At 40.0% G+C, this 26,715-nt stretch overlaps 3 protein-coding genes and 1 long non-coding RNA gene across 5 annotated transcripts in view; 1 reads left to right on the top strand and 3 right to left on the bottom strand.

The window, feature by feature from the left end:
- The window catches only part of paf1 (PAF1 homolog, Paf1/RNA polymerase II complex component), a 5,123-nt gene extending 4,381 nt beyond the window's left edge, over positions 1-742 (bottom strand). For both annotated transcript variants that reach the window (XM_035679417.1, XM_035679416.1), the window contains exon 1: positions 491-742. In XM_035679417.1, the coding sequence (XP_035535310.1) occupies positions 491-537 (47 nt within the window). In that variant the 5' untranslated portion in view covers positions 538-742. The remainder of the gene's footprint in view (positions 1-490) is intronic.
- Positions 743-884: 142 nt separating this feature from the next.
- On the bottom strand, positions 885-4,197 carry LOC118342034. The gene is made up of 4 exons (XR_004797461.1): positions 4,051-4,197; positions 2,741-2,877; positions 2,274-2,318; positions 885-2,165 (listed from the first exon to the last, which is right to left on the bottom strand). It is a non-coding gene; the product is annotated as an uncharacterized LOC118342034 (long non-coding RNA).
- Positions 4,198-4,317: 120 nt separating this feature from the next.
- Positions 4,318-18,676, bottom strand: taok1a (TAO kinase 1a). Its single transcript, XM_035679693.1, has 20 exons — positions 18,178-18,676; positions 15,387-15,635; positions 13,994-14,065; positions 13,756-13,857; positions 13,620-13,665; positions 13,383-13,479; positions 13,161-13,274; positions 12,979-13,070; positions 12,646-12,739; positions 12,459-12,540; positions 12,170-12,337; positions 11,811-12,011; positions 11,486-11,614; positions 10,852-11,088; positions 10,634-10,762; positions 10,287-10,490; positions 9,902-10,141; positions 9,327-9,539; positions 8,986-9,168; positions 4,318-8,374 (listed from the first exon to the last, which is right to left on the bottom strand). The coding sequence occupies exons 2-20, from the start codon at positions 15,516-15,518 to the stop codon at positions 7,844-7,846; spliced, it is 3,066 nt and encodes a 1,021-aa protein (XP_035535586.1). The 5' UTR covers positions 15,519-15,635; positions 18,178-18,676; the 3' UTR covers positions 4,318-7,843.
- Positions 18,677-21,790: 3,114 nt separating this feature from the next.
- Positions 21,791-26,715, top strand: part of tsr1 (TSR1 ribosome maturation factor) — a 10,950-nt gene continuing 6,025 nt past the window's right edge. Inside the window, exons 1-6 of the mRNA XM_035680269.1 lie at positions 21,791-21,956; positions 23,614-23,717; positions 23,801-24,029; positions 24,535-24,669; positions 24,775-25,229; positions 25,362-25,506. Coding sequence (XP_035536162.1) covers positions 21,830-21,956; positions 23,614-23,717; positions 23,801-24,029; positions 24,535-24,669; positions 24,775-25,229; positions 25,362-25,506 — 1,195 coding nt within the window. The 5' untranslated portion in view covers positions 21,791-21,829. The remainder of the gene's footprint in view (positions 21,957-23,613; positions 23,718-23,800; positions 24,030-24,534; positions 24,670-24,774; positions 25,230-25,361; positions 25,507-26,715) is intronic.

Here is a 26,715-nt window from a genome sequence, read left to right on the forward strand (position 1 = left end):
AATATATTAGTTAATATATTAGTAGGTTAATATATTAGTTAATATATTAGTAGGTTAATATATTAGTTAATATATTAATACTTATATTATATATTATATTAGTAGGTTCTTGTTAGCCTCTAGACTGGCTAACCTTGGCTAGCTTTCACAACATTTATTCAATAGCAGCAATTGGATTTGCATCAACTTAAAGTTACTGCGACTGATTTGATTTACCAATCCAAGTGAACGAGTTAATGAACACAAACACAACAAGGTTAGCACGTCGCCTCAATGAGGAGGTTAGCAACTTGACGTTAACAGTGCTTGTTTGTGTAGCTAACTAGCACTGGTAGCTCCCGTTGTACACAAACAACAAGCGGACAATCTAATGAGCCAGTGTGAACTTTGCTGCTTTAACATCAAGTCCATAACATTACCCTTCACACACACGGTCCAATGCAAACAACCGGTCGGGTTAGGGAACTTGTAAGAGCCTGTTTGCACTAACCTGTGGCCGTCCTCCCGTTGAGCTTGTGTCTGAATCGTTGGAGCCATGTTGTGACAAAGTGCTCAAACTGTTTGCACAAACAATCAACAAACAAACCCCTCGACCCAAGTAAAACGATACAATAAGTTGTTGTTTGTTTTTGTTTTTTTTTCCTGCAGAACTACATATAAGCGGGATATCTTCACTTCAATCAGGATGTGTACTGCATTTTTATTTTTACCCGGCAGGATAGGATGGTGACCCGGTGGCGGTACCGAGGGTGTGCTGTGATGTGAGCGCCCCCTAGCGTCCTGGCATGCATAATGATAATTTAATTAAATAAATAATTTAGCATTATGATACAAAACAACATTCTTTGTCCGAAAGTGTACAAAAGGAGACCAAAACTACCTGCTGGTTTTGTTCAAAAGTAAACCCTTTAATCGACAGAGGTATCGGCAGGGAATACAAAAAATGTTTGGTTGATAATAATAATAAACTCACACGCTTCAAAATAATTTGATTTTTTAAAAGTATAATTTCACTTTTATTACATTTACAGGGTATAACACTGACATAAAGTTTTGAGACTTTCCTATTATGTGATTGACTCTCGCCACTATTATTTTCCTGTCTTCAGACACACACACACACACACACACAACTTCTATTATTGCTCCTTTCTGACAAAATATTCTTAACACAAGGTCCAATTCCAGGGCTGTCAGTCCTATACTGTGATCTTCATCAGCAGAAGGAGCATTTGCCTTTATCATGTGTCCTCATTATGGAATTTTTATTCATGTGATAACAGGTGGTCTTTCTATCGGGATAGAGATACATGACAATAGAGCAAAATCCGTCTGCTGATAAAGGCCACAAGATGGAAACTGAAAGCTCTGAAAAGTAAGTAGTTTCCAAGGTAATAATAAAGCTCAAATAATGTTGTCCATGTTGCTAGTTTATCTACTGTAAATGAGGGTTGTTAGTGTGAAAAATATACTCCATAATGAAATTATGAGCTCTTTATCATCTATCTACTGTGTTTAGACGAGTATCTAAACCCAAGTACATGGCTCCACCACCTCCAATATTCATTAGCTTCGTTAAAAAAGGTTGTGGCAACAAACATACACCAGAATATCTGATAATTGTTAATAACATTCGTACGCCTAACTTAGAACAGATTTATTGATATCCGATACAGCTGCAGAAAGCAATAACTGTAGTTGCATAGAACGCCAGTATGTTTACACCACCTGTGCAAGTTTTAAAATAGAGTTTAAAGAAATAAAAGCAAGATGCAATGAACTCCTCATCCATTGTGAACCAAGCATTTCTGCTACATTCACTCTACTCCTCCAAAATCTTAAAAGTGAAAATACAAATGTTAGATTTGATGGTGTGAGCACATCAATCATTAAGAACCTCCCTCTCTACATACCTTATCTGCACCTTCACGCATGCTGTAACCCTCCACCACCCTTTTATTAAAAGTGGGCCTACATTTATCTATGTTAACAAGGACTGTGCACAACAGTGTGCGAGGCAGTCAGTGCAAAGGAAAAACAGCTACTGCTTTTTATCAAACGTTCGTCAGTCACATAACTGCAACAGCCCTTTGGTGAGAGTCCTTTCAGTGGAGTTCTCGATCCCGTCTCAGGTCTGCATCTCTGTCTGTATATGGGTATCAACTCTGTGGAGAGAGACAAGAGATTCAACCTTGCACACTAAAATACACACAGCTCATATTTTAAAATGTTATAAACTCAATCAATCAGGGTAAAGGATCTAAAGTTCTTACCTGCTCAACGTGTATAGCATCTGCCCAGGATCATCTGCAAATACCCTGTAACATCAAAAAGATGGTTCCATTAAAAAAAAACTGATGCTCACTAACCCATGAACCGAGTACGCACAACACTGATTCCATGATGGACATTGCCCATTAGGACTTAAGTGTTTTTCCATCCATTGGTCAGGAGGGGCTTAAGGACTCTTACAGTCTAAATTAGGGTCCTATCAAGGAAATGGAGGCAATGTTTTAACTTTGAACACTCTCCTCTCTCCCCCTCTCTCCCCCTCTACTTCCAAGGTAGCTGACAAAGAAGTGTTGGCAGAAAAAACAAAGTCACAGATCTGGGGCCTGTTCCACAAAGCAAGTTCAACTCAATCTGGTTCTCTCTAGTATAAATAAGTGAGACAATTACTTTGTCTTTAATATAGGGTGAGTATTTTTGTTTTATCTGATGATGAACATAAATCTCTTACCCATCTCCCCAGTGGTAAAACGCCCGGTCCTGGTAGAACATGGACAGAAACAGCCAAACACTTATTGTCTCGACCCAGAAGATAAAAAACAGGAACCATAGCGACGAGAGCAAGACTTCACACAACATCCTGGAGCTCTGTGGAGGCATACAGCAGAAAGAAATGATCCCTTCTGGAATTAAGATCCTTTTTCATGTATTAATCTTCTACTTTACAGTCTGGCGATGATGATATAAATGTGTTTACTGTCAGAGATTTTGCCATTCAAGTTATTCTGTTCATATTATCACTAATATCTCTGGTTGTATTAAACCACTTTGGGAAATGTTGCAAATCTTGTTGATCTGGGTCTATGATCAGAATTTGGTGGTGTTTTTTAATCAACTCAGTGCTGACAGCATGCTGAACTTCACTACCTTACTTTGCATGATTTCCTATGCACCTGTGCATTAGTGCATTCATTTCTTTATTGATACAAAAATAGGGCATATTTATGTGCATGTGGCCAGTCAACATGGTGCTTATTTAATTCATGATTCTTATACTGTACTTCTATAGGTACTATTTGGATAACTACAATTACACAAGACATACATACAATGATTATGTTGCATTGACATTATAGAGTTATGTAATGTTTCTAAGCTAAAACAACTCTGATGCATGTTTTAAATGTGCTGAGAGGGAGGGAGCTAGCAGCACTGACACTTTAATATTTAAATGTCTGACTGAAGTTGCCTGGGTTGTTTAAACCTGCTGGTTGATAACCAAGATTAAAAACTACATGTAAAGTATTGATGCAAATGTCCAAATCTAAAGTGAGCAAATCAGTGTCCAAACATCTCAGCTAACCTAAATGTCTACTATTACGGATTCTACAATAAATATAGTTAATTAGATTAGCTAACGTGAGATAATATCACAGACTACGACGTTAACGCTCCTTAAGTTCGTGTACTGTTAATATTATTGATTCATATTGTTAATAATATCCTCGTTGCAGAGACAACGATGGTTAGCTTGCTAGCCTGACAGCTGCTACAAGTAGCCAGGTAGCGAGCTAACAGCGACTTCTTTTAAAGCTCATTGTTCGCGTAGCTTATTAAACTAATCGTTACATTTTACCTTTCCCATTCGCTAATGACTGCATCCTAACAAAACCAATGCAAAATGTTTAAAATGTGAAAACCACGAGAGGAACAAACTGCAGTTTGCTTCATCAGCTAACGTGACGTTGTATGTGTCAGACATCAATAACTGGGGCCGAAGTAAATAAATATTGATTGGTGTCGTAAAGACTGTTTACTCACTCAGTTCAGAGACTGTGCAGACGGCATCCCTTTTCCAGTCTAGCTAAACATTTTGTTTACAATGCTCGTCACATATCACGTTGCATTTACTTCCGCTTCTTTACAGCGTTGGTTGATTCCCAAGCTGTGGTCCTCGGACTTTCAGAGGTCCCATCAGTCCTTTATCCTGCAATCTCATCAAGCAATCAATATTATATCTTGTATGGTACAGTACACTCATGTTGCACACTCGAGGTGCAAAAATAAATTAAAAAAACACCAGGCGAGTTATACTAAAATTACTTTATTACAGCTGATTTCTGTTCAATATCCCTCTGCCAACACAATGGTAAATATAATACAAACAAAATAATAAATTTGATCCTATTTTATTTGTTTTATGAATCTTTTTACACAATTTAAATCCACTTTTAGTACTTTACCATCTCTTATGTAGTATCTTCAAAAAAAAAAAAAAAAATCTCTGACATTCAGTAACATGTTCCACCATCTATACAGTTTAATACAGGTTATGAGTTGTAGTGGTAATGTGCCAAAGAAGAATACTGACATCTTCAAAGAAATGCAATCTCTTTTCATAATCTGCCTGTCATCATCTTTTCAAGCCTTTTTTACTTTGGCCACTAGACTAGAACCAACTTGTTTTTTGTTTTAAGGTTTCATACATTTCATGCTGTCAGCCCGATGATAGGTAAAACCATGGAGATGAGACGATGCAGTGGTATCTGGGCTTGGCAACTCAGGTATGGCACAGTGTTTGACCATAGAAAGGATCACCATTTTCCGTTGCCGATTCTCATTCAGTATCCCATATGCGTTCAGTCAGTAGGACAAAGTTTGACATCAAGGTTTTTTTTTAAAAAAAAAAAGAAAAGACAAAATAAAATCCAGGTTGGTGGAAAGGTCTTGTGACTGATAATGATTGACAACAATATTCAGACTCCCTCACACACAACATTGACATAAAAGTGAACAAAAATTGTGCATACAAACTTAAGGTTGGCATGTATGGGAGGTCTGATTATCCTGACATTCAAACTCTTGGCCTTGGCTTTTGACTTATGGTAAAGAGATTCTGATCATGATAAATACATTCCCCTTTCTTTAACTAAATAGCAATAAATCAGAGAAGAAATGATGAATATAACCTGCAGTGTTACAGCAGCTGGAACTAGTCACTTGGCATGAGAGAAAAGAGTTTTGGGACCAAACCATATGTCACTTGATATTATGCGTACTTTCTAGGTAGGATTATATACATGTGGAAAATTAAAATCCCACCTATTCAAGAAAAAGACCCCCAGGGTTTTTGTGTCCTCAAATGTGATACATGACTATATCACAGTATGACATTCAGAAAGAGCCAGCATCTGAAAAGGTGGCTCTGAATCAGTGTGGAATGGGGACAAAGATTCAAATGTGTGCGGTGTGGGGGGGACCTGCATTGATGATGCTCAAGAGATGGCCGGCTGACTAAATAAGTGGCATTTAAAGGAGATGGCAGCAAATACATGCATATGAGGCATTCTGTCTGTGTACACAAAACCAAGAATATCTTCCAATGAGCTACGTTCAGACTCAACACCACTTTCACTCTGAGAGCGAAAGGTCTGCTAGTATCAGTGTGGTCCGTCAGTTAAATAAAGTTAGTTTTAGAAATTATTTTCTTAAAATGTGAGTTTAGTCTTTAAATGTTTTCTTTAATAAAATATACACATATGAACATTTAACTCCAGCTTTGTGATTCAGGGAGTATATATATCCTTACTATCTCTGGATCATTATACTTAAAGGGCCTTTTCTCCATATGGAAATGGAAAAGCCTAACTTGAACATGGAGCTGTTAAAAGGTTAAAAGGGCACGACTTCTCCAATGATATTTCAACCACAAACCAGAGAGAAGCGAGAAACAGATATTAGAGGATCTGCTAAAGCTATCAAAGGAATACCTAAGTGCTTTTTTGCCACATTTATTTTGCATTTGGCCGTTTTCACAGAGTGTGCGTGACTCAATTTTAGATTTACATGTGCTACAATGCCATCATGCGAGCATGTGCTTGATTCAATCACCCTTGTTCCTGGGTTTTGATGAGATGGTGTAGCATTTATAACCTAGCACCTTTTAAATGTTTAGTGTTACTTAACTGGGCCCCAACATTTCTCAACAGTGTTGTAGATTTCTTAGTAGTGCCAAGCCTGCTGTCATGGTCATGACAATTACCTTAAGCTATCCGCCTGCACATAATGGACTTTTTAGTTTACTCAGTTCAGTGTGTTTTAGAAACTGTAGCCAAATCTAAAAAGACTGCAGCATCCTCACATCCTCTGTTCGATCGAAATTCAGCACAAACACACACAGAGGAGAACCAACAACGGCTACAGTTTCAAAAAGCTGCAGGAAGGAGGAAACTGCTTTCACTCACATACTGTATGTTGACATACACTTGGGCCTTGTCTGTACTTGGGAAATTGCTCTTCAAAAAAAAAAAAAAAAAAATATCACAGCACAGGTTAGCTCGACTCCTCAACTTAACTACATACGTACCGACAAAACATCCACCAGGTGCATTGTGAAAAGAAGTCAAATATTAATCTTACACATATCTAGCTGTATAAAGTGCTTTGAAAAAGGCAGCAGTTTTAAAAAGGCACTAATAAAAATCAACAGATCAATACTAGGATTGTTTTTGAAGGCAAATGAGTCTCCTTTCTTCCCTCACAATTCCTCCTGTGAATGTGAACAATGACATTTCTTCAAGTTCACCCCTAGAGTTCCACCACTCTAAAGCCCAAAATATAGTTACTGATATACACAAGTAAATTTCTATATCTCTCCATTTATAAGACTTTACCAACTTTACTGCATGCACAGTGAATATTAATAATCTGAGAAAAGTATCTGGGACCTCTGGAACTAAAATCCCAGGTGTTAAAATAGACTGAACTAAACATACACTGGCACCGATTATAAATTGATGATGAAATTTAAAATATTAAACTATAAACATCTGAGACTGATTTCTATAATCAAAAGGTTAAAAGGCACTGTAGTAGTGTTGTAGCATACACCTGAAACAGTTAAGATTTGTTTATTTGGCTCTGAATTTCAGTCTAATTTTGGTTGATGACCAGAAAATCAGGTGAAATTAAACTACTGAATAAAAAGGAGGTATCTAATTTATAACAATGACCATTACAGCAGGCTGGTATTACAACAGCAAAGCATCTTTAGTTAGGTCTGCTGCATTATTAACCACCGTCAGAGAATTGACCAGTGTATAACTGAATGTGAATCAGCTGAGTGAAGGAAGGGGGGGGGATTCTAAATAAAATCAATTTACTGTGATTGTTTGATACCACATTTCTAAGGATATAGTTAACACATGTCAAAAGCTTTTTTTTAACAGTGTTTCATGTGCAAAATGAGAGCAATGGCTGTGAATAGCACAAAACATATATCTTTAAAATTCCATAGGAGAGCTGTAAATAAAAACAAATGGGAGTATTATGTGTTGACACTCAAATTGCTTATGTAACATAAATTTAAGGATCTGTATGTGTGCCGATAAACTGCCGTGAGGACGGGCTGCATCTCTTCCAGCCCTTTTGACCTGAGCAACATTTATTTCATCACACATCCACATCTGTACACGGGAGAAACGGAGGTGTAGAGTTGCAGAGCGAGAGAGAGAGACAGAGCGCGTCAGAGCTCAGCAAATACCCTGTCCTGCTGTTTTTGTTGGATTCTACATCTCCGTGCTCAACCTCTGATTCCAGGGCTGATGGGGGGGATCTATGTGTAGGAGAGGTGTGACCCGTTAGATATTTGAGAGGTGACACTGGTACTCCTGCTCATGCCCTGCTCACTGCGTCCTCCCGAGGGTGTCCTCCCCATTGCTTGGGGGCTGTTCTGTACACCTCCACTGCTGCGGGAGACCGCTGAGGAGTGGCCCCACGGCGGTGGACCCCCACCTCCCTGCATACCCTGCCCCCAGCCTTGCTGCATAGGTGCCCCTCCCGGACTGGAGTGATAGTGGTGATGGCTGCCTTGGTGGCCCGACGCTGCACCCAGACTTCCACTGCCCCAGTGTGGCCCTTGACCGCTCCCAGGCGGGTGCTGTTGCTGACGGTGACTCCAACTTCCTGGAGCCCCGGGAAAGCTATGGCTGAGGCCCTCTGGGGAGATGTTTGATAGCACCATGTTGCTGAAGCCCAGGCGCATACTCTCCGAGTCAAAAGCCTCTTCTTCTCTGGCTTGACGTTCCAGCAGGCTCCGAATTCGCTCCAAGCGTTCATTTTGCAAGGACAACATCTCCTCCTCAATCTACAGAAAAATGTTAAAAAGTTAGGAAATAATCATGTTCAGATTTAGCAGATACATTTAACTGCACTGTGTTTTACTGGTCTCCGTCAAAGCAATCCAAACCATGACATGACAAAAGTTACAAAACTGGCTTTTTGGAATAGAAAGGGATGATTTTCTCTGCTTTTGTGTGAACACAATTCAATATCAGAGAGTGGTGCTATTTCCTAAATAGACAACAGATAATTAAGTCGCTCATTAAACTTGCATCCATTGTAAATCAATAAGAATATCAATGATGGTTGTATTTCATTTAGCCGCTTCAGTTTCAAGGTCCTGGTATTGTTCATGCTGGCTCTTGCTTGGCTCTCTGGGGCACTTGAATATAACATTGTTAATGTTATTAGTAACAACTGCACTTTTTGCCACTATGACAAGTCAAAATATCAGCTTATCGTTTAGTTAAAGGCGCACCCATGATACATATCCACAGGTGTTTTCACTTAGTTTAATAACTGAAAGCCTGTGTGTGTGTGCTAGGCTAAGTATCTGTAAACCTCAAATTTTGTCAATAATCATGCAGTCAGACCGATATGAATCTTCACATGAGAATGATTAATAGAGAAAAAAACCTTCTGTTCCAGCAGGGCCCTTCGGAGTGACACCCTCTGCTCCATGTCCTTCCTCTCACGGTCATGCTGGGCATCTGTCTGCATTTTGATCTTGCTCTGGTAGGCGTTGAGAAGCTCCAGCTCCTGCTGTAGCTGCATTCGTAGGCCTTGGCACTGAGCCTCCTGAGTCTCATCCAGACGTAGCTAAAGACAGAGAGAAGATCAGAATCCAATGAGTAACATAAATACACAACCATAACTGATGTGACACATCTTCTAAAAGGTTGCAAAACCTTGGTGGCACCTTAATGGTCTTACTTCACAACATTTGGATTCTACATTCTTGGCATTGCTAGACTCACCGCCTGAGTGGAAAGCATCTCATTGATGGAGTGGTCATACTGCTCTGCCAAGATGGCAAGTTTGCGGTGTTGCTCCTGCTTCAGCCGTTTAAGGACAGCCTTGTGCTCTGACTTTGGTGTGGTCTCCAACAGATGGTTCCTCAGTGCTTTGTACTGCCTGGTCTGAATCTTACATGTGTCCTGGAACTGCTTCTTGATCTGTAGCTCTTTGGACTACAGAAAATTGTCATATTATACATTTCTTTATATTTAAAAGCAAGCATTACACAATACATCTACATTAGGTCTGCACTGTAATATACATGGGTCAACTTCGATTCAATTCTATGTTAAAACTGCCTAACCAAAGGGGAGGTGAAAGCCACACACCTTTAACTGTGATGCAGACTTTTTACTATACATTTTATTCTATCAAAGTTTCAGCACACCTAAGCTTATTTAAGATTAAAAACAGGTCCGCCTGACAAATAGTGATTTGCATATTAGGCAGATCCTAGAAGTACCTAGAGCTACATATACTCATTAATATTGAAATGAGAGTATCTACTGATTTTTCAATGTACATGCATTCTCACCTTGAGGCTCTTGGGTTGCTGGCGAACCTCCATAACGTGTTTGCGTCGAAGTTCCCTCTCCCTCCTCTTGTTGTACTCCTGCTGATTGGTGAGCTCCGTCTGGTGCTGCAGGCGAATCAGCTCAGCCCTCGTCTTTTGGATGGTGTTGAGCTGGCGGAACTCCAGCTCTTGCATGGACTCATGGTGCCGGAGAAGCATGGCATGTTCCAAGTCCTTCTGGGTCTGACGCTTGTTTAGCTCCTAATTGTGTGCACATGGAGAGACACAAACAGACAAATTAGACTGTCAGACACCAAAGATGACTCTATTTTAGCTTGCTAATATATCACTCGTTATTTGTAACATTTGAGATGCAGAGGTACAATGTAAGAGACGGAGTTCTAACCTCTCGCACTAAGTCCTGTTCAATATTGTGACGAGCGATCAAGATCCTCCGTTTGAACCTGCGACACTCCAGCTCCAGATACTGCCTCTGTCTGCGCTGTAAGTTGGCCTCTTCCTCTGCTTGGTAGTGTTGGAAGTTCTCTTTCTGCTTGGACAACCACTCCTGCTTTTCTTTCTTGGGTGTTGACTGGTTTTCATTCAACTCCTTTAAAGAAGAAAGATTACAGGTCAATACTAGCAAAATAGATTTCATAGCACTGATTGACGTCCATTTCCTGACAGTAAGTGAACTGAACAGCACAGCTCTGGAGACTTATGTATGGGGCAGGAAGAAATTGATCCTCCTACCTCTTTGAGTTGTTCCTTGCGAAGTTTGTACTCTCGTTTCTGGGATTCTAGGAAGCTGTTGAGCTCTTTCTTCTGCTGACTCTGAATATGTTGTTGGAACTTCTTTTCATCGTTGCTAAACGTTTTTGCCTGATGAAAAAATACACATCATAATCAGTTTGCTGTCAGAAAAAATAGCCATTGTTTTTTGTGAACATATAAATGAGTTGAAAGCATACATCTTTCTCCATGGACGCCTGGTGCTTCTTGATCAGTTTCTCCATCTCCTGGGCAAAGCTATTCCTTTGGTTTTCCAGCTCCTTGTCCAGACGGAGTCTGTGCTCATCCATCTCAGCCTTCAGCTTGTTTTCCAAAGCCATCAGCTGTTTCTGGTGCTGCCGCCTCATGCGCTTGTAGCCCAATATCTGCTCCCTTAACTCAGAATCCTGTTCATGCTCCTTAATCTGACGAGTGAGCTGGCAAACACAAGACACAGATTCTCTTTACATGGTTGAGAGTGGAAAGAACACGTTTCTGAGAGAATATATATGGGAGGCTACTATGTGTATAAGAAAAAAGTGAGGTATTTAAGACAATAAGGGGAAATGGAAAATGATTTTTAAAGTGCATATCCAAGAGCATAAATGTTTCTGGGTCATGGTTCTGCTCTTGATTACATACAAACTTCCTACTTTGTAGCCTTAAAGCAAAAACATTCATTGATCAGGACAATATGCCAAAAGATTTTTGCCTTTGAACAATCCATGGATGTGGAAAATGTCTAGCAGATATACAAGCATTTATTTTAGTCATCAAGTGGTTATTTTAGCCTTCTTCTTATTTGATAAGCAAATACAACAACTGTGTTATTACCACTGAGGCTGTGCGTATAGTAGCAAAGTGCTCGCGGTTCCTTTTTGGCCGTGGAGTGTGTGCTGGCGGGGACTGTGGCTCAGTTGGCCGGGTGTGAGGTTCTGACTCTTCATTATAGGTCTCTTCCTCCTGAAAGATAAGTATAATTGCACACATGTAAACAGCAGAACAAGATACTGTAAATAAATCAAATTTATGTCTAATGCTGTACTTAAATTAATTAATAGAATGGTGTAATAATAATGACTTAGTATAATCAAAACCAAACAGTGAACACCATATAAAGAGACATAGGTGCAGGTCAGACCGGAAGCTAACTTCTTACCGGTTTTAGGTGTATCACAGAGCTGTTGGACATGACTGTGTGGTCTCCCTCCATGTCCACCTCACTCTTGTCATCACCTGCATCTGTTAGACTGTTCACAGAGCTGCTCTGGGAACTGGCACTGATTGACATACTGGGTATGGATTGGTTGCTCCCCACGCTGTTCACTGTACCCGTTCTACCCACACTGTGTTCTGGCTCCTAACAATAACACACAACACAGTAACAACATCACAACAATACTCTCTAATAACATGGCATGACACAATACTATGAAATACAACCACGCTAATCTGGAGATTAAAGGAAATGTCACTGAATTGCACGCTAGCAGCAGCTGAAAGAGTCACATGACAGACCTCCTCTTCATCTTGTGCCTCAGTCGTGGGGCCATTGTGGGCTTCCTGAAACAAGATCTTCTTCATTTTACGATACTGCAGATTGTCCAGCTCCCGTACTGCATCCTTAGTCCGACTTATTAGATCTATTAGAACAGATTCTGGTCGCTCACGCTGGACAAATGCATGCTGGAGGAAGAACACAGCAGAGACCTCTTGCATTAAAATCCTGAATTCTATTGTGGTTAGAGGGATTAACTATAAAACATAACATAACATAAGTCCGTCATAGGAAAGTTTTGATTCTTACCTTTAAGAGCTCCTCCGAGTTCGGCCTATCCTGGGGAAATTTCTGAAGGCAAGAATCTACAAAGTTCCGGAAATAATCCGTCCTAAAGTTGAGAGATGAAATGTGGAAAAAGGATAGAATTGTACTTATTTTATGGACTGAAAAAGAAACAATACACCAGCTGTTATAAATTTAATTCTGAACTCACCATTCACTAGACTGCAGCATGGGGCTCTCATTCTGTGCTATATGATATAAGGCACTCATTGCATTCATGTTGAACAATGGAGGCTTCCTCTCAGCTACAAACCAAGTAGCAGGTTACATCAAGGAGTCAGGATGTTGTGAAGAAAAATGTAATTATGAGAGGAAGAAAGAGCAACATTATTCAGTTATTGCCTGACTAAGTGAGCACAATTAATGCTGTCAATATAATGTTTGTAAAAGTGTAAAAAGAGATGGATTTGGATACAAGCAATGCTACAACAAATGAGGTCTAAATCTTAGATCTGTAGAAGGCAAAAGACAACAGTGACCGTACCTAATTCGATGCAGGTTATTCCCAAAGACCAAATGTCCACCTTTCCATCATACTGTCCCTCATCCATAGCTAAAATTACTTCTGGGGCCATCCTGAGAAAACACACAAATTCAGCGCAAAAAAATATGTAAATGGAAATTTTAAGGAAAAGAAATCTTTATGATGCATGTTTTGTATCTTACCAATATGGAGTCCCAACAAAGGAGTTGGCAGGACAGGCAATGGAGGCAGAACCAAAATCTGCTAGTTTTACCTGCCCTGGCTCTGTCAGCAAAACGTTTCCTGCCTTGATATCTCTGTCAAACACATATGAGGAAATGATTACAGCTCCACACAGAAGACAGAATGCCAGAGAGCATAAACACTTAATGCCCAGCATGCTCCCAAACACTTGAAACACTCACCGGTGAATCATGTTGTGGGAGTGAAGATAAGCCAACCCTTGAAGAGCACCATGGGTAATTGCAGCTATTTCAACTTCTTGCAGGGGTTTCTTGTGAACTGGAGGGAATACATTCACCAACAGCGATGAAAACCACGAAAAAAGTGACACGGATAAATCTGAAAAGGCCGACTGCCATCTCTGCTTGTAGTCACGCTGCCTCAAGCAATGAGCAGGAGTTCAAAAGTTTTCGACTCACCTTCTAACAAATCTGAAGCAGAGCCTAGGCAATACTCCATTACCAGCTGTAAGGAAACAGAGTGTTTTGTGTGAATGTGTTTTGTTTAATACATTCTAGTCATCATCTCCTCTGACACTCTCATGAAGAAGCTTACCCAGGCAGTGTGCTCTCGCAGGTAACATCCTTTGTACTCTATGCTGTTTGGGTGTTGTATTCTCTGCAAGAATTTCACTTCCTTGATAATGTCTTGCCATTTCTGTGAAAATAGTTTAAAAAAAAAGAATCAGAGGACTATAACAATAATAAAACAAAACAACATTGGTAAACATGGTACCATAAACATGGTAACAATTGCATGTTAACTTGATATAAGTTAGTGAAAGCCATCATACCTCAGTGGACTGCTTTCCACTATATGACATCTTCTTGATGGCCACCACCTCATTTGTCCGCACATCCCGTGCCTGAATGATAAGCACATTACATGTTGGTGTGATGGTCATCTTCACTTCATAACTTAACCAATTTATACATCATTAAAGGACCAGTGTGTAGGATTAAAGCATCTAGCGGTGAAGTTGCGGATTTCAATACAGCTCAGCCTTCAAAGCCTGTAGGAGAAACTATGGTGGCCGTGAAACTCGCAAAAAACTTAAGACTTAAGGCCCTATATAGAGCCAGCGTTAGAAACATGCTGATTCAGCATGGTGGCCTCCATAGCAGATGATCCACTCACAAAATAAATAAAATGGCTCAATTTAATTTCTTGTTTTCAGGTGACTTTACACTAATAAAAACATACCAATGAAAATTATATTCAGTTTCTGCCAGTAGATCCTACTAAATGTTACACACTGGACCTTTAAATGGACAATCACTGTATGTGACCTCATTGACCCAACCATGATGACAACACAGCGTATTAGAGACTCAACTCCATGATCCGCATTAGAATTCAGACTATGCAGCTGTTGGGGCAACATGGCATTGTGTAACAACGAATTGGGACTTGTGATACAATTCTCTGACTGAGATAAACAATGAATGCCTCTAACTGCGTGAGCATTCTGTCCACATTTCAGAGACAATATAATCCATCTTAGTGCAAAAGCACAAAGTCAGAACCAAAATAGCACATTTTCAGTGAGACAAAAATACACCATCACAATCACAAAAGATCACATTAATTGATTTGTTTTCTGTAATAATTGCATGCTCAATAGTTGGCTGTTAGTCAAGGCTGACACCATGAGACAGTGTTGCTAAAACAATCCTGCATTTTTAGAACCATTCAGAAATATTCTGATTTGTTTAAAAGGATCTAAAGGCCTTTGTGGTGCTCTCCAACACAAAACCAAATGATTTATCAATATCATTCCCATGATCTTCAAGGCTACAAAGCCCCAGTCTTAAAGCCTATTCTGTATAGACTTGACAGGCGGAAACACATTCATACTGCACATTTTTGGTAGTGGTTTATAGTACCATGAGACAGGATTTTCCTAATTTTCAGGAAAGTAATGTGACAGCATTCTCTGTAACAACGATCCTGAAGTAAACCATTTATTTATGAAATTCTCGTTTACAAAGTTATACCAGAAACGTGTGCTTGAAAATGAACTGAGAATAGCTTAACTTTCTGCCCTGATGACCTGTAATTATTATATGCTGGACTCCTTATGTGCCAAAAAAGTGACCTCACTGAACTGAAAGGGGAGGAATTTTTGCGTCAGACTGAACATGGCCTTCGGCTTGGACCACAGTCTTATATCATGAAATACTCACAAAATATACAGCGCCAAAGCTGCCATGCCCGATCTCTCGCAGATCTGCATAGAGCTTTTCTGGGTCCTCCTTGAAGAAGAGATCAGCAACTTCGGGGTCCTTCAGGCTCCCCGCCCGACTGCTGTTGGGCATAATGGGGAGTGGGGGGCAATGCCGCTGCCGCCAGGAACTATCTGGGTCTGCGACAGCGACTTGAAAGCCCCCACCGATGGCTCATCTGCAGGACAGTGGTCTCATATGTGTTCAGAGCTAAAGGCACAAGGAAAAACAAGAATGAGTGCACAGAAAAAAAACAAAAACAAAAAAACAACAGCAGCAGAGGGGTATAATGTATTCATGTGCCCAGTATAAATTACAGGGCTTGCTAGTTACAGTGAGAGACAATGTGAAACAACAGGTAAGGGAAACATCTGTCTAAAACAGCTGTCTAACTGTACACACATGCTGCAGAGAAGGCTACGCAAAAACACGAACTGAACCATGATGTCAGGAGCAAATGTGGAGAATGGCCGGCTGGAAATCCTGAGGTACCAAGAGATAGGTCTTCTGTTTCCATAGTAACAGCACCTACAGTAAGGAAATCAGTGGGCTGCGTCCTGACAACCTCCCCTCACACCTTCAGTGACTAGTATGTAGACAGACGGATGTGAGGAGGATACAAAGAGCCGTCTCGCAGCCGACGGTCTCCACCTCCAACGAGGAAACCGAGGCAACAGCGCGCTGCTTTGCGGTGAGCTGGATACCTGAACTGAAACAAAGCATTCCAGTGATGGGACTACTTGTTAAACCAGTAAGTACTTGGTAAACACACATTCTCAAACATACCAAACACAGTCCATATAACCTTCCTACAAGTGATTAAAAGGGTTCAGCTATCTCTGGTTTTATTTGCCCTAGTTTGGAGATATCCACAGCAATACAAGATAATTCATTTGCGGTGCTCACTGTGTTGGAAAAATTACATTTGAAAAAAACAGCATGCCTTTAAAAAAAAATAATGTCCTTGGTACTAATCTATCAACCTTATTGGAAGCAGTTGTCATTGTCAACTGTTTTTAAGTAGTATGTAGTAGGGTGTGTGGATCATCCTTATCTCTAACGCTCACAGTGTAAAACCAAAACTGCCCGACTAGATACCGTTAGAGACATGACGTGTCCTTTTTCACATCCGTTTTGTTTTTTTAATTTTAGGTTAACTCATCCTTTAAAATGACATAAATGGACAGAATATAGCATCAGGTCCACAACTCCACTGTCAGGGTTAAACTTTGAACTACTTGCTACCTATTAAACAGCTCATTGTACAGCTGTACTGCTGTAATACAGATGTAGATTGTAAAAGATCACTGAGGAAAGTTTACTGAGTCCATGTGGCTCAGATGATCAGCTGCAAACAGATGCAGAGCTGACGCTAGAGTCACAAGACTTCTTTCCCAGCCTGGGAGAAACAGCCCCCAGTTCAAGCAGACATCTTTTGTCTCACAACAACACTGAACAACTCACTATTCCACACAGATGCAGCCACTGCCCTGAAATAAAGCCTCATTACCATGTGGGACTGTGCCTCTTTATTGCCATTGTCCTTTACTACATTGTTGCTCATGAATGAGTCCTGTTGTCATATCCCATGATGGCATTTTCAACTGTGGACACGTGAGCACAAAAGTGAGTGATGAGAACCAATACCTTCATAAAACACCCTTGCGTTCCAACACACACACACACACACACACACACAAGAATGCAGCAGGACAGGACAACAAAGCTGGAGGGCTGGAATTCCCAATGTATGTCCTCACTGCGCTGCATTTCTCAGCATTTCCTGTTCGCACAGCTATAGGGAGGTAGGAAGGGGCCCTGGTGAGCTTTTTGACTAGTGATTATCTGTCTGTCTTAGACGTCGCAGCAATGCCATACTTGACTTGACACAGTGAAAGAGGGGTTTTAAAGCGTTCGTATCATAAAGATAAAGAGATCTTTCCCCAAAAAAATGAGCAACCACTAAGCAATTTAAACTCATCAGTGAGGCCGGTCAGTTAAAGTCATTTCCTTTTGGCAGTCCAATCCCACATAATCACACACTGTTATCCACCACCTTTTCCCTTTTCTTTACCACCCACATCAAAGAACAAAAAAAAACAAATGCTGTAATCTTTTAGTCAATGTATACAGGCCTACATTATATTACATTAGTTGAGTGTTATGGCAATTGGGCCTAATCAAGAGTTTGACTGTGGGGATAGTTGGACACAGTGCTGTTATTGTGCTGGTATTAAATAACCAAGGTTGTTTTTGTTTCTGGAGTAAACTAGTAGCCCAAGCCTGCTGCGTTACATCCTCAGTTACCTGTGGCTAGGTAATGCCTCACTGGAGTTGCAACACAAGTGAGATTAGGGAGAGCCCTGAGTGGGATTTCAGAAAGTTGTCACTTTCCAGTCGCTGTTTCAGCTGTCAACAAAGACTGAATGGTAAAATAAACAACCACCATCAAACGCATGCAAACTAATTAAGAGATTTCAGGAGCTTCCAACAAGCAGCCAACGTTGACTGTAATGTTAGCTCCACACCAAACTTAACGTGAGCTAAAGCTAAGTTACGTGTCATATGATCAATCAATCCCAAAGCAATATCCGCGACGTGTTTCCTCCGTGCACGGGTTGAGCAACTACACGAATGACCCTAAACGAAACCAACTTTTACGAGTCGTTTTTGCCAGAAATTGCTACACTAGCAAAGGCTAACCTATGTTGATGTTTGCTAAGTTAGCCTAGCCACGTTAGCTGAAACTCACCGTCTCCTGACAGGCCAGGTTTCAGCTCTGTAGACAATGTCGTGGATTTCAAAACAGTTTGGGATTATAAAAGCCTTCCTCTCGTTTCATCCCCGGCGCGGCGGTTTCTTGCGCCAAATCCTCGAGGTTCCTAACGCTGTCAGTCGAGTATAACACGCAGATTTGGGGGGAATTATTCTAGGTTAAAAAAAATCCCCACCCTCGAAGTAACTGGGGTGCCAGGATAGTCGGATCCCACTCCCAGGCAGGTCCAAAGATGGCTGCCGAGTGCTCCACCGCCGCCTCCCTTCGTGAAAATACGTTACGGGAGAATGTGAGGGAAGTTCAAACCCCTCACAAAAACACCCAGAAACAAGCCGCGATAGTATCCGCGATGTCGTCCGGGGGACAAAATTGGGATTTAACTTAGCACACTGGCATGGTATTAACTTAGCTGTTTTAATTGAGCAGTAAACTCTGGCTGCCTGGTTGTCCGTCTTCCTTCCACATACTGCAACCAGCAGTTCCGCCCTGCCTGCTGTAGTTGCAGTAAACTCTCTCTGACCCAAAAACATCCAGAGGCGGAGACATAATTAGAGGAGAGTAAATACTGAACTGTTACAAAACCCTATATTAATTTATGGTATAGTGTTTCCTCATAGTTTTTTATTTACTGGCTACTTGTGTCTGACTTAAATGACTACACCACAGAACAGGGAAATATATTTATGTATATATATATATATATATATTAATGGGAAAGGCTTTCATGAATTGTAATTAGATTTTTATTATTAAGGTGACCTAGTTTATCACATGTTGTAAATTACTCATAGTCACACCTACTGTAGTGAGTCTGTTGAAGGTGGCATAAAGGTGAATTTCACAGGTTGCCCAAAATCTAAATTACTTATTTATTACTGGCTATTTATTTCTTATGAGTAAGTGGATTTTTTCTTATTTAAAGTGGCACCAGAGAACAGGTCAAGGGTTCATCAAAAACATAATAATTCATTCTACGGGTACCATAAATATGAGTAGCATATTTCCGCACAGCAATGACCCTCATACTGTAAATACCTTAACTTAATAGCTGTATATATCTTAATGTATTCACTTCACATTCTGTGCTGAATGCTGTTCATACTGTATATACCCTGCTAGTATATTTATATACTGTATATATCTATAATGTTATTTGTTTTAATATATCCCTCTACATATGCACATTACTCTCCATTTTACTGCTTTGCACTTCTGGTTAGATGCTTAGCTGTATTTCGTTGTCTAGTACTTGTACTTTGTGCAATGACAATAAAGTTGAATCTAATCTAACCCAGTATTTTGGTTCATAAATATTTTTGATGTGTTTGCAAAGAATAAAAGTTCAGGGGATTACCAACATCTTTAGGAATTAGGACCAGGAATGAATGAATGTACGTACACACACACACACACACATATACATATACACATATACAGTATATACTGTACATAATGTATATATATAATGTATATATATACATGCTGTATATATAATATACCAAGGCTGGCCAATAGTAGTATTGATGGATGTACACGATTATTTGCCAATGTTGCAGCTTAACATATTTTAATGATAATAAAGTACTGCTTTGTGTGTTGTATTCTCTAATTGTGCTTGTGAAAGTAATGTCTTTCAAATTTACTATTTTAGGTCTTAATGATTATGAACACATTTTAATAAATGCATACTCACTGAATAAGCTTTGCAGTACATATCAGTTTACTTGACCTCTGCAAAAAAAGTCCCTAAGCACATTTTTCTGTCATCCTGTTCTGGCCCATGACAACACAAATCAAAACACATACACACACTTACAAGATAATACTTTAATGGTCCACACCAGGCAATAAAGCAATAAGAGTGCAAGTAGTCTACAAACAGTATGGCTTGTTTTCCAAAGGCCAATAGTGCATCTCATGGCCTTCCACTGTATTTTTCCTGAGGATGTAAACCAGATACATTGCAAGCATTTTGAACCACAAGCCATGATCTTAAGGAGTGGCAGTAGCTCATCCTTAGGGACTAGGTTATGGAACTTGAGGGTCATCGCTTCAAGTCCAGCACAGACCACAGTATGGAGTGTGGTAGCTGAAGAGGTGCCAGTCCCACCTCCTGTGCGCAGCTAAGTTGCCCTTGAGCAAGGCACCTAGCACCTCCCTGCTCCTGGAGCACCGCTACATGACATCCTTTCACTCCACCCTCTTTTACATTTGCATGTCTATAAGCTCTGTGTGTGTGCGATTGTATTTCATTGAGTGAAAAAATAATTTCCCCATTGGGGATCAATACTTCTTCAGATAAGAAAATATTAAAAGTCAATAGTCGATTGTTTCGAAAAAGTTTATGAGAATTAGCAGCATAAATGTAACATAATTTCCATTAATTGAGTAATAACTTCCAGGGGTGCATGGATGGTACTTACATCATACTTAAAGATTCCTTCATCAGCAGGCCGACAATCAACTATTGTCTACTAATGCATTCTCTGCATTTGGTGGGCTTGTGTATGGTGTAACAGTGTACAGAGGAAACCCCTGTAGCCTCTCCTTCAAGTTCAAACTCTCTCTAACCATATCTGCATGGCTACTCAGCCTGTACACTAACCTGTCTGTTGCAAAGCCAACAAATGGCAAAGTTCTGCTCAAGTTGGCTCTTAGAGGGCTTTTGGATCTGCTTGAATGCGAGTAGAGGGTGCTGCATTGCTTTGCCATTCACTACTGCATGTATGTTGCACAGCAGTAGTGAATTTAGTTGTTTTAAGCCCATTAGTCCTGACCAAAACATTCATTACATTTTCATGTGTGTTATGTCATCACCCAGGCTATATTGGGATAACTGTCACTTACATTAATTTTAAAATAAGCAAATTGGCCTTATATTTTCTCTAAAATAGTGAAAACCATCAGACTTTATACTGCATGAAGGTAAAACAAAGGCACCAAGTAACTTAAGGATGCTTCTTTGACAGGAACTGATTCACTGAGTAAACATTCAGGTGCAGGAGCTGCCAGCTGAATTTTGGCAGAAGTCATTGTATCAGGAGTTCCTTCATTTTCTTTTCCTGCCTCCAACTCTACATCTCCTCATCCTACTCTTGTGAACGCTAGAACTGAATAATTGGAAAGATGATTAATCATTATAGAATTATGGGAAATAGGATTAAATATCAGGATGATGAAAGATGAGTAAAAACATGCAAAGCTCACACATAATATAGAAAAGTACTTGTTTTATACACAATTGTACTGTATTTATATTGTACTGAATATGAAAACTTTTGTTCTTATCTCAGTGAAAGAATATATGCAGTCAATGTGTGTTTCTTAAGGATATTGTAATCTAATGTGGCTTATATAGAATAAGTTAGGCTCTCGTTCTCCTTGGCTAGTGCTTAAATTGCACGCAGTGAATACAGTTATATAATGTAGTATTAAGAAATGCAAATTGAAATGCAAATTGAAAATCTATAACACAAATATAACGTTCACACATACTGTTAATGATCATAACATACGCTTTTATTTTGAAGGAAAAAAAACTGTCCGGAGCGTCTGACGACACACGCCTGTGTCATGACGCCCGATGACGCCGGTGCGAGTGCGGAAGTAGATCGCCTGTCTTTCCCACATGGTGAAAATGGCTGCTAATGGGGAAAAACAACAGGGCCACAGAGCCGGCGTATACAAGCAGAAAAATAAAGGACACAAACATGGCAAGCACCGGACGAAAGGTGAAATTGAGAGAGACAACAAAGGTAAGTCGTGGTCAGTTATGAAGGGTTACTTAACAAGTGGTGTTAGCTGTGTTGTGCCAGCTTGCGGCTGGGATCACTCTGCAGACACACGTGTTGAGTTTTAAAGGTGGCGTAGAAAATGTGTTACTTATTTCTGAAGTCTTTTTTCACATTGTAAAAAAAAAAAAAAAGAAACGCAAGTCTCGCTTGGCATTAGTAAGTTAGCTGAACTGGTGGTGGTGGGGTTACAGCTTTCTCCAGTTTACCTCTGACCATTTAAAACACTGGAGAACCAATCAGGGCTCACAGATACCTCCTGAGCTAAAGGGCGAGATTGTTGTCAACATGTTTATTAGAGGTTTTCATACCTCAAGATGTATATACAGTTATTGTGTTATGATCAGATAATTACATTATATTTTGCATCAGTATATACTATAAATCTAAAAAAAAAACAATTTCCCCATAGAGGATCAATAAAGTATATCTTCTTCTTCTTCTTCTTCTTCTTCTTCTTCTAAATGCAATGCCACCTAGTACACTAGCACTGCAAACTAATACTACCATTCAATTACATGTTAGGTGATTTTGTCAAACATACACATATTCAGTTGAGAAGCTGTTACAACTCAAAGGGATACACTCTATAAATAAGGGCATGGACATATATTTTCAGTATTATTTCTATTATCTATTATTATTATTTCATCCTATTGAACTGACAGTCTGTCAGACAAAAAATAACAGCAGCAAATAGGAGAGATATTTAAAACGTGTAAGTTCCACAAAGGATGTGCAGAGAGGTCTATACGGAGAAGCCTCAATGGCTGATTATGTGTATATTTTAGTAATTTATTTAATTTCTGTACAGTGTAATGGAGTCCATTAGAGCAATGACAAAACAAATTATGGCATCCATTGAATCAATAGTTACACTAAGAAGAATCAATGTAACCTCAGTATCCTCACAAAGTAGAGGCTGTCTGTGTTGCAGGGCTGTTGTATTGGATTGCACTGAACTCGACAGGTGTTTTTAATATATTGACCACCCAATGTATGTTTTAAAGCAGCAAAATATTGTAGACATAAATCGTAACTTCAATAGCCTACAGAAAGCCATGTGAATATCTTGTTCACACACTATTCATCTACTGCAGATTTATTGACAGCTTATAGTTGCAGTGTACCGACAGCAGTTAAAATGTTGAATTATACAAACTGATACTATTTGATATAATGGGTTTGCATCATAAGCAGAATGCAAACTAACACCTGTGTTTACTTGCAGAAGGCACATGACAATATATTGTACTAGAAGGTCTTTTCTAAGCAGCAAGGTTATGGTTTGTTAGCACAGCTTTCTTACAACACAATTGTAAATTAAACTGGGCATACAAATGGTAGTTGGCTTCATACTTACAATAATGTGCCAGAAAGAACAGCAAGAAAAAGCAAAATAACTTTTATTAGTTGCCGTTTTGCACAATTTAAAACATCCATCATTGTACTGTCAAAAGTTGGGACATTCTTTTGCAATACAGTACAAATACTATGAAGTTTGCTCAATAAAGGATCCAAATCTGCATTTGAAAGTGTGCACCTCCATAAATATTTACCACTTCACTTTGCACATCTTGCACAACATGGTAATAAATCCCTGTGTTGAACTTTCTCCAAGGGAGAGTGTCGGTGACAGCTCTCACCAAAAAACAGAGGAAGGAGCAAAAGAAGATGGACAGAAGGAACAAAGCCAACCAGCTACGCAGGAATAAGAAAGACATGGTAAATTTGATTTCACATGCAAAATAATCATGTTTGAATTGTTGATGGGTGCTGTAGAGTTTCCATGTCCCTTGTCTTTTTAGGTCCTGACAGAAAAGCGACGTCTGGGCAGCAGGGACGGTCCCCCTCATTTGGTCGCCGTGGTGTCCCTCCATGCTGGAGTCGACGCTGGTGCTATTACCAAACTGCTGCGAGGGGAGGGTGCTGGGGGTGTCGTGCATCAGGATCGGTGCATCAGTGGCATCAGTGATAGTTTTGGGCTGATTCTGCCTCGATTTAAACAAAGGTTCACCTTTCTAAGCCAGAGCACGGGTGAGTATTGAGTGATACGGAGCAGATGTTGCTTCAAAAAATTAATCTGAAATTTCAATTAACTTGAGTTACATGCAGTTCATTCTTGCACAAATAGTGTTGCATACATCAGTGATGTGACTAAAACTGTTTTTAATGAATGTATTCATTAGTTTTTCAAATATCAATACAAAACACAATTTACAATGGCAGTGTATTTCCCCTAGAATTGATTCTTTTTCTTTCAAGAGCAAGGCAAGCTTACTGTGGCCTATTAAAAAATATGCACTCCATAAACTCAGTGCAGAAACTTTGGACAATAAGGCAGCCCTAGAGACTGTGAAATAAAATGCCTCACTGTGTTTTATACTTACAGAGGTTGGGTCTGTTTGCATTGATTCAAGTAAATGGTCTAATGCTAATTGTTATTATAGAATGTACTATGCTATATGCCTTTTGTTGTTTGTCTTTGTTATGTGCATTCTTTGTCCCATTCTGAAGCTTCTCTAATGGTTTGTTTGGACAGCTGACATGCACTCCCTGCTGGATGTGGCTAAGATTGCAGATAGCCTTGTATTCGTGCTGGACTCTACTGAAGGTTGGGACAGCTATGGAGACTACTGTCTCTCCTGCCTCTTTGCCCAGGGCCTCCCCAGCCATGGTGGGTTTAAACCTGAGCGCACATAAAGTCCAATTTGTATTATTTCCTTTCTGGTGTATATTTTCTAAGCATTTGTGTCTTTGTCCGTTAATTCACCCCATGCAGCACTTGTGTGTCAGGGTGTGTCTGATCTTGCTGTGAAGAAGAGGGTTGACTCCAGGAGAGCTCTGTCAAAGATCACTGAGATCCGTTTTCCTGATGCTCGTCTCTTCCCTCTGGATTCGGAGCAGGATGCCACTCTACTACTCAGACACCTGGGCACTCAGAGACAGAGAAAGCTCGGCTTCCGCTCCAGACGTTCCCATCTTTTGGCTCAGCACGTTACTTTTACACCCAACAGCTCCACTGAGGGGACAGGTGGTGGACCCACTGGCCTGGGCACCCTCTGTGTTTCTGGGTATATCCGTGGCCGTCCTCTACAGGTTGACAGACTAGTGCACATCAGTGGACATGGAGACTTTCAGCTCACTCAGATTGACGCTCCAGCCGACCCTCTTCCCTTCAACTTAACAACTGCCAGACCAGCGAAGCTTGGCAAGGGAGGAGACGTTGACATGCACGTAGGTCAAAGTTACTTTAAAATTCATTGAAACATCACAGTAAACATCATGCCAGCCTCGTGTTACTGTTACTTAATAATGGACTTCGTAACTATATTTCCCATTGACCTCAGTCATCTCTGTTTCCCACAGGATGGAGGTGAAGATGAGACTCCAGTGCGGGTGCTAATGAAAGCAGACCCATCCCGCAGGGAGACTCTACATGCGGAGGCTGAGGTGGACCCCATGGATGGAGAGCAGACGTGGCCAACAGAATCAGAGCTGCTGGAAGCTGAAGGTGCAGACACAGAATTTATACATAATAGCATTTTGAGATGAGGAGAAGATATTGTTTACTAGGGCTGTAGTCAACCAAAGAAAATCTTGGTCGACTGAAATCCTACTACAAATCTGCACATTATTTCTAGGTTACACAATGTTGCCAAGCATATGAATTCCTGCAGGTTGACCATTACTTTTTCACATGTAGCTATATTGTTACTTTCAGGACATATACAGAACATGTACATACAGCAACAACAACACACACACACACACACACACACACAGAGCAGAGTTGAGGGGGCGGTCAGGTTGAGTCATCATGTGGTAATGTGTGTGTGTGTGTGTGTTAGCGTAATAATATAATAGCCACCAATCACAGGGTGGAGACCACCCAGGTAATGAGATTACCCAGCATCCTCTCTCTCTCACACACACAGTCACACACACACACACACACACACACACAGGATGACTCACAGTTAATGGTCTTCTGGTTTTGAAGTTGACAGGAAGGAGGAGGCTGTGGGGCTCCGCACTGATCAATAAATCTCTCACAGCTTTTAACTATTAGTCTGATACTGATTGATTGATTGGTTGATTGATGAACTGATCCTGGTGCAGATTGTTGAGAGCAAAGACTCAGTTATCTGCTGATTTTCACTCATTATCACCGAGGAGGACGAGGTCTCTGTGAACCTGCTGCTCTCCGTCAGTGACACTAAAATGACTGAAATGTTTATGAGGTTTTGTATTGATTTGATTCTTTGACTCTGTTACATTTATCTGATTTTATAAACAAAACGTGATTATAATATAAAATATGATGCTGCGGGGGGAGACCAGGGTTTTAATTTCTGTTTTAATATTCTAACCAGAAACAAATGTTCTTTTCAGCTATAAACAAATGTCTCATAAAATTAGCTCATTGTTATTGATGATGGTAAATTGTTATAGTTACAAAACATGAAGCAACCAATAGAAACCAATTTAAACATTTAATTCAAACAAGAAACAGAAAATGTGACCATTAAAGAGAATATGTCATCAGCAGGGAATTAGTTTTGTCATTGACCAATATCAAAATAATAAGAATTAAAGGTTATATATATAACATTCACTGCCACTAGATGTCGCACTGGAGCACCTCAGATCAAAACAATGAGCGCTATGGCCAACAAGACTTCATTGATAAAACCAGTAATTTTAGCAAATAATCATAAAA

Source organism: Morone saxatilis, unplaced genomic scaffold, assembly GCF_004916995.1.
Source record: "Morone saxatilis isolate NCDOM2014 unplaced genomic scaffold, NCSU_SB_2.0 Contig8, whole genome shotgun sequence".
NCBI lineage: Eukaryota > Metazoa > Chordata > Actinopteri > Moronidae > Morone > Morone saxatilis.

Excerpts from the sequence above, each read along its gene's own strand:
- taok1a (XM_035679693.1), bottom strand. The coding sequence starts at position 15,518 with ATGCCCAACAGCAGTCGGGCGGGGAGCCTGAAGGACCCCGAAGTTGCT. Across the intron at positions 12,012-12,169 it reads AGGCACAAGATGAAGAGGAG|GAGCCAGAACACAGTGTGGG; the intron begins GTCTGTCATGTG and ends TGTTATTGTTAG. Across the intron at positions 10,491-10,633 it reads GCAAGGAACAACTCAAAGAG|GAGTTGAATGAAAACCAGTC; the intron begins GTAGGAGGATCA and ends TCTTCTTTAAAG.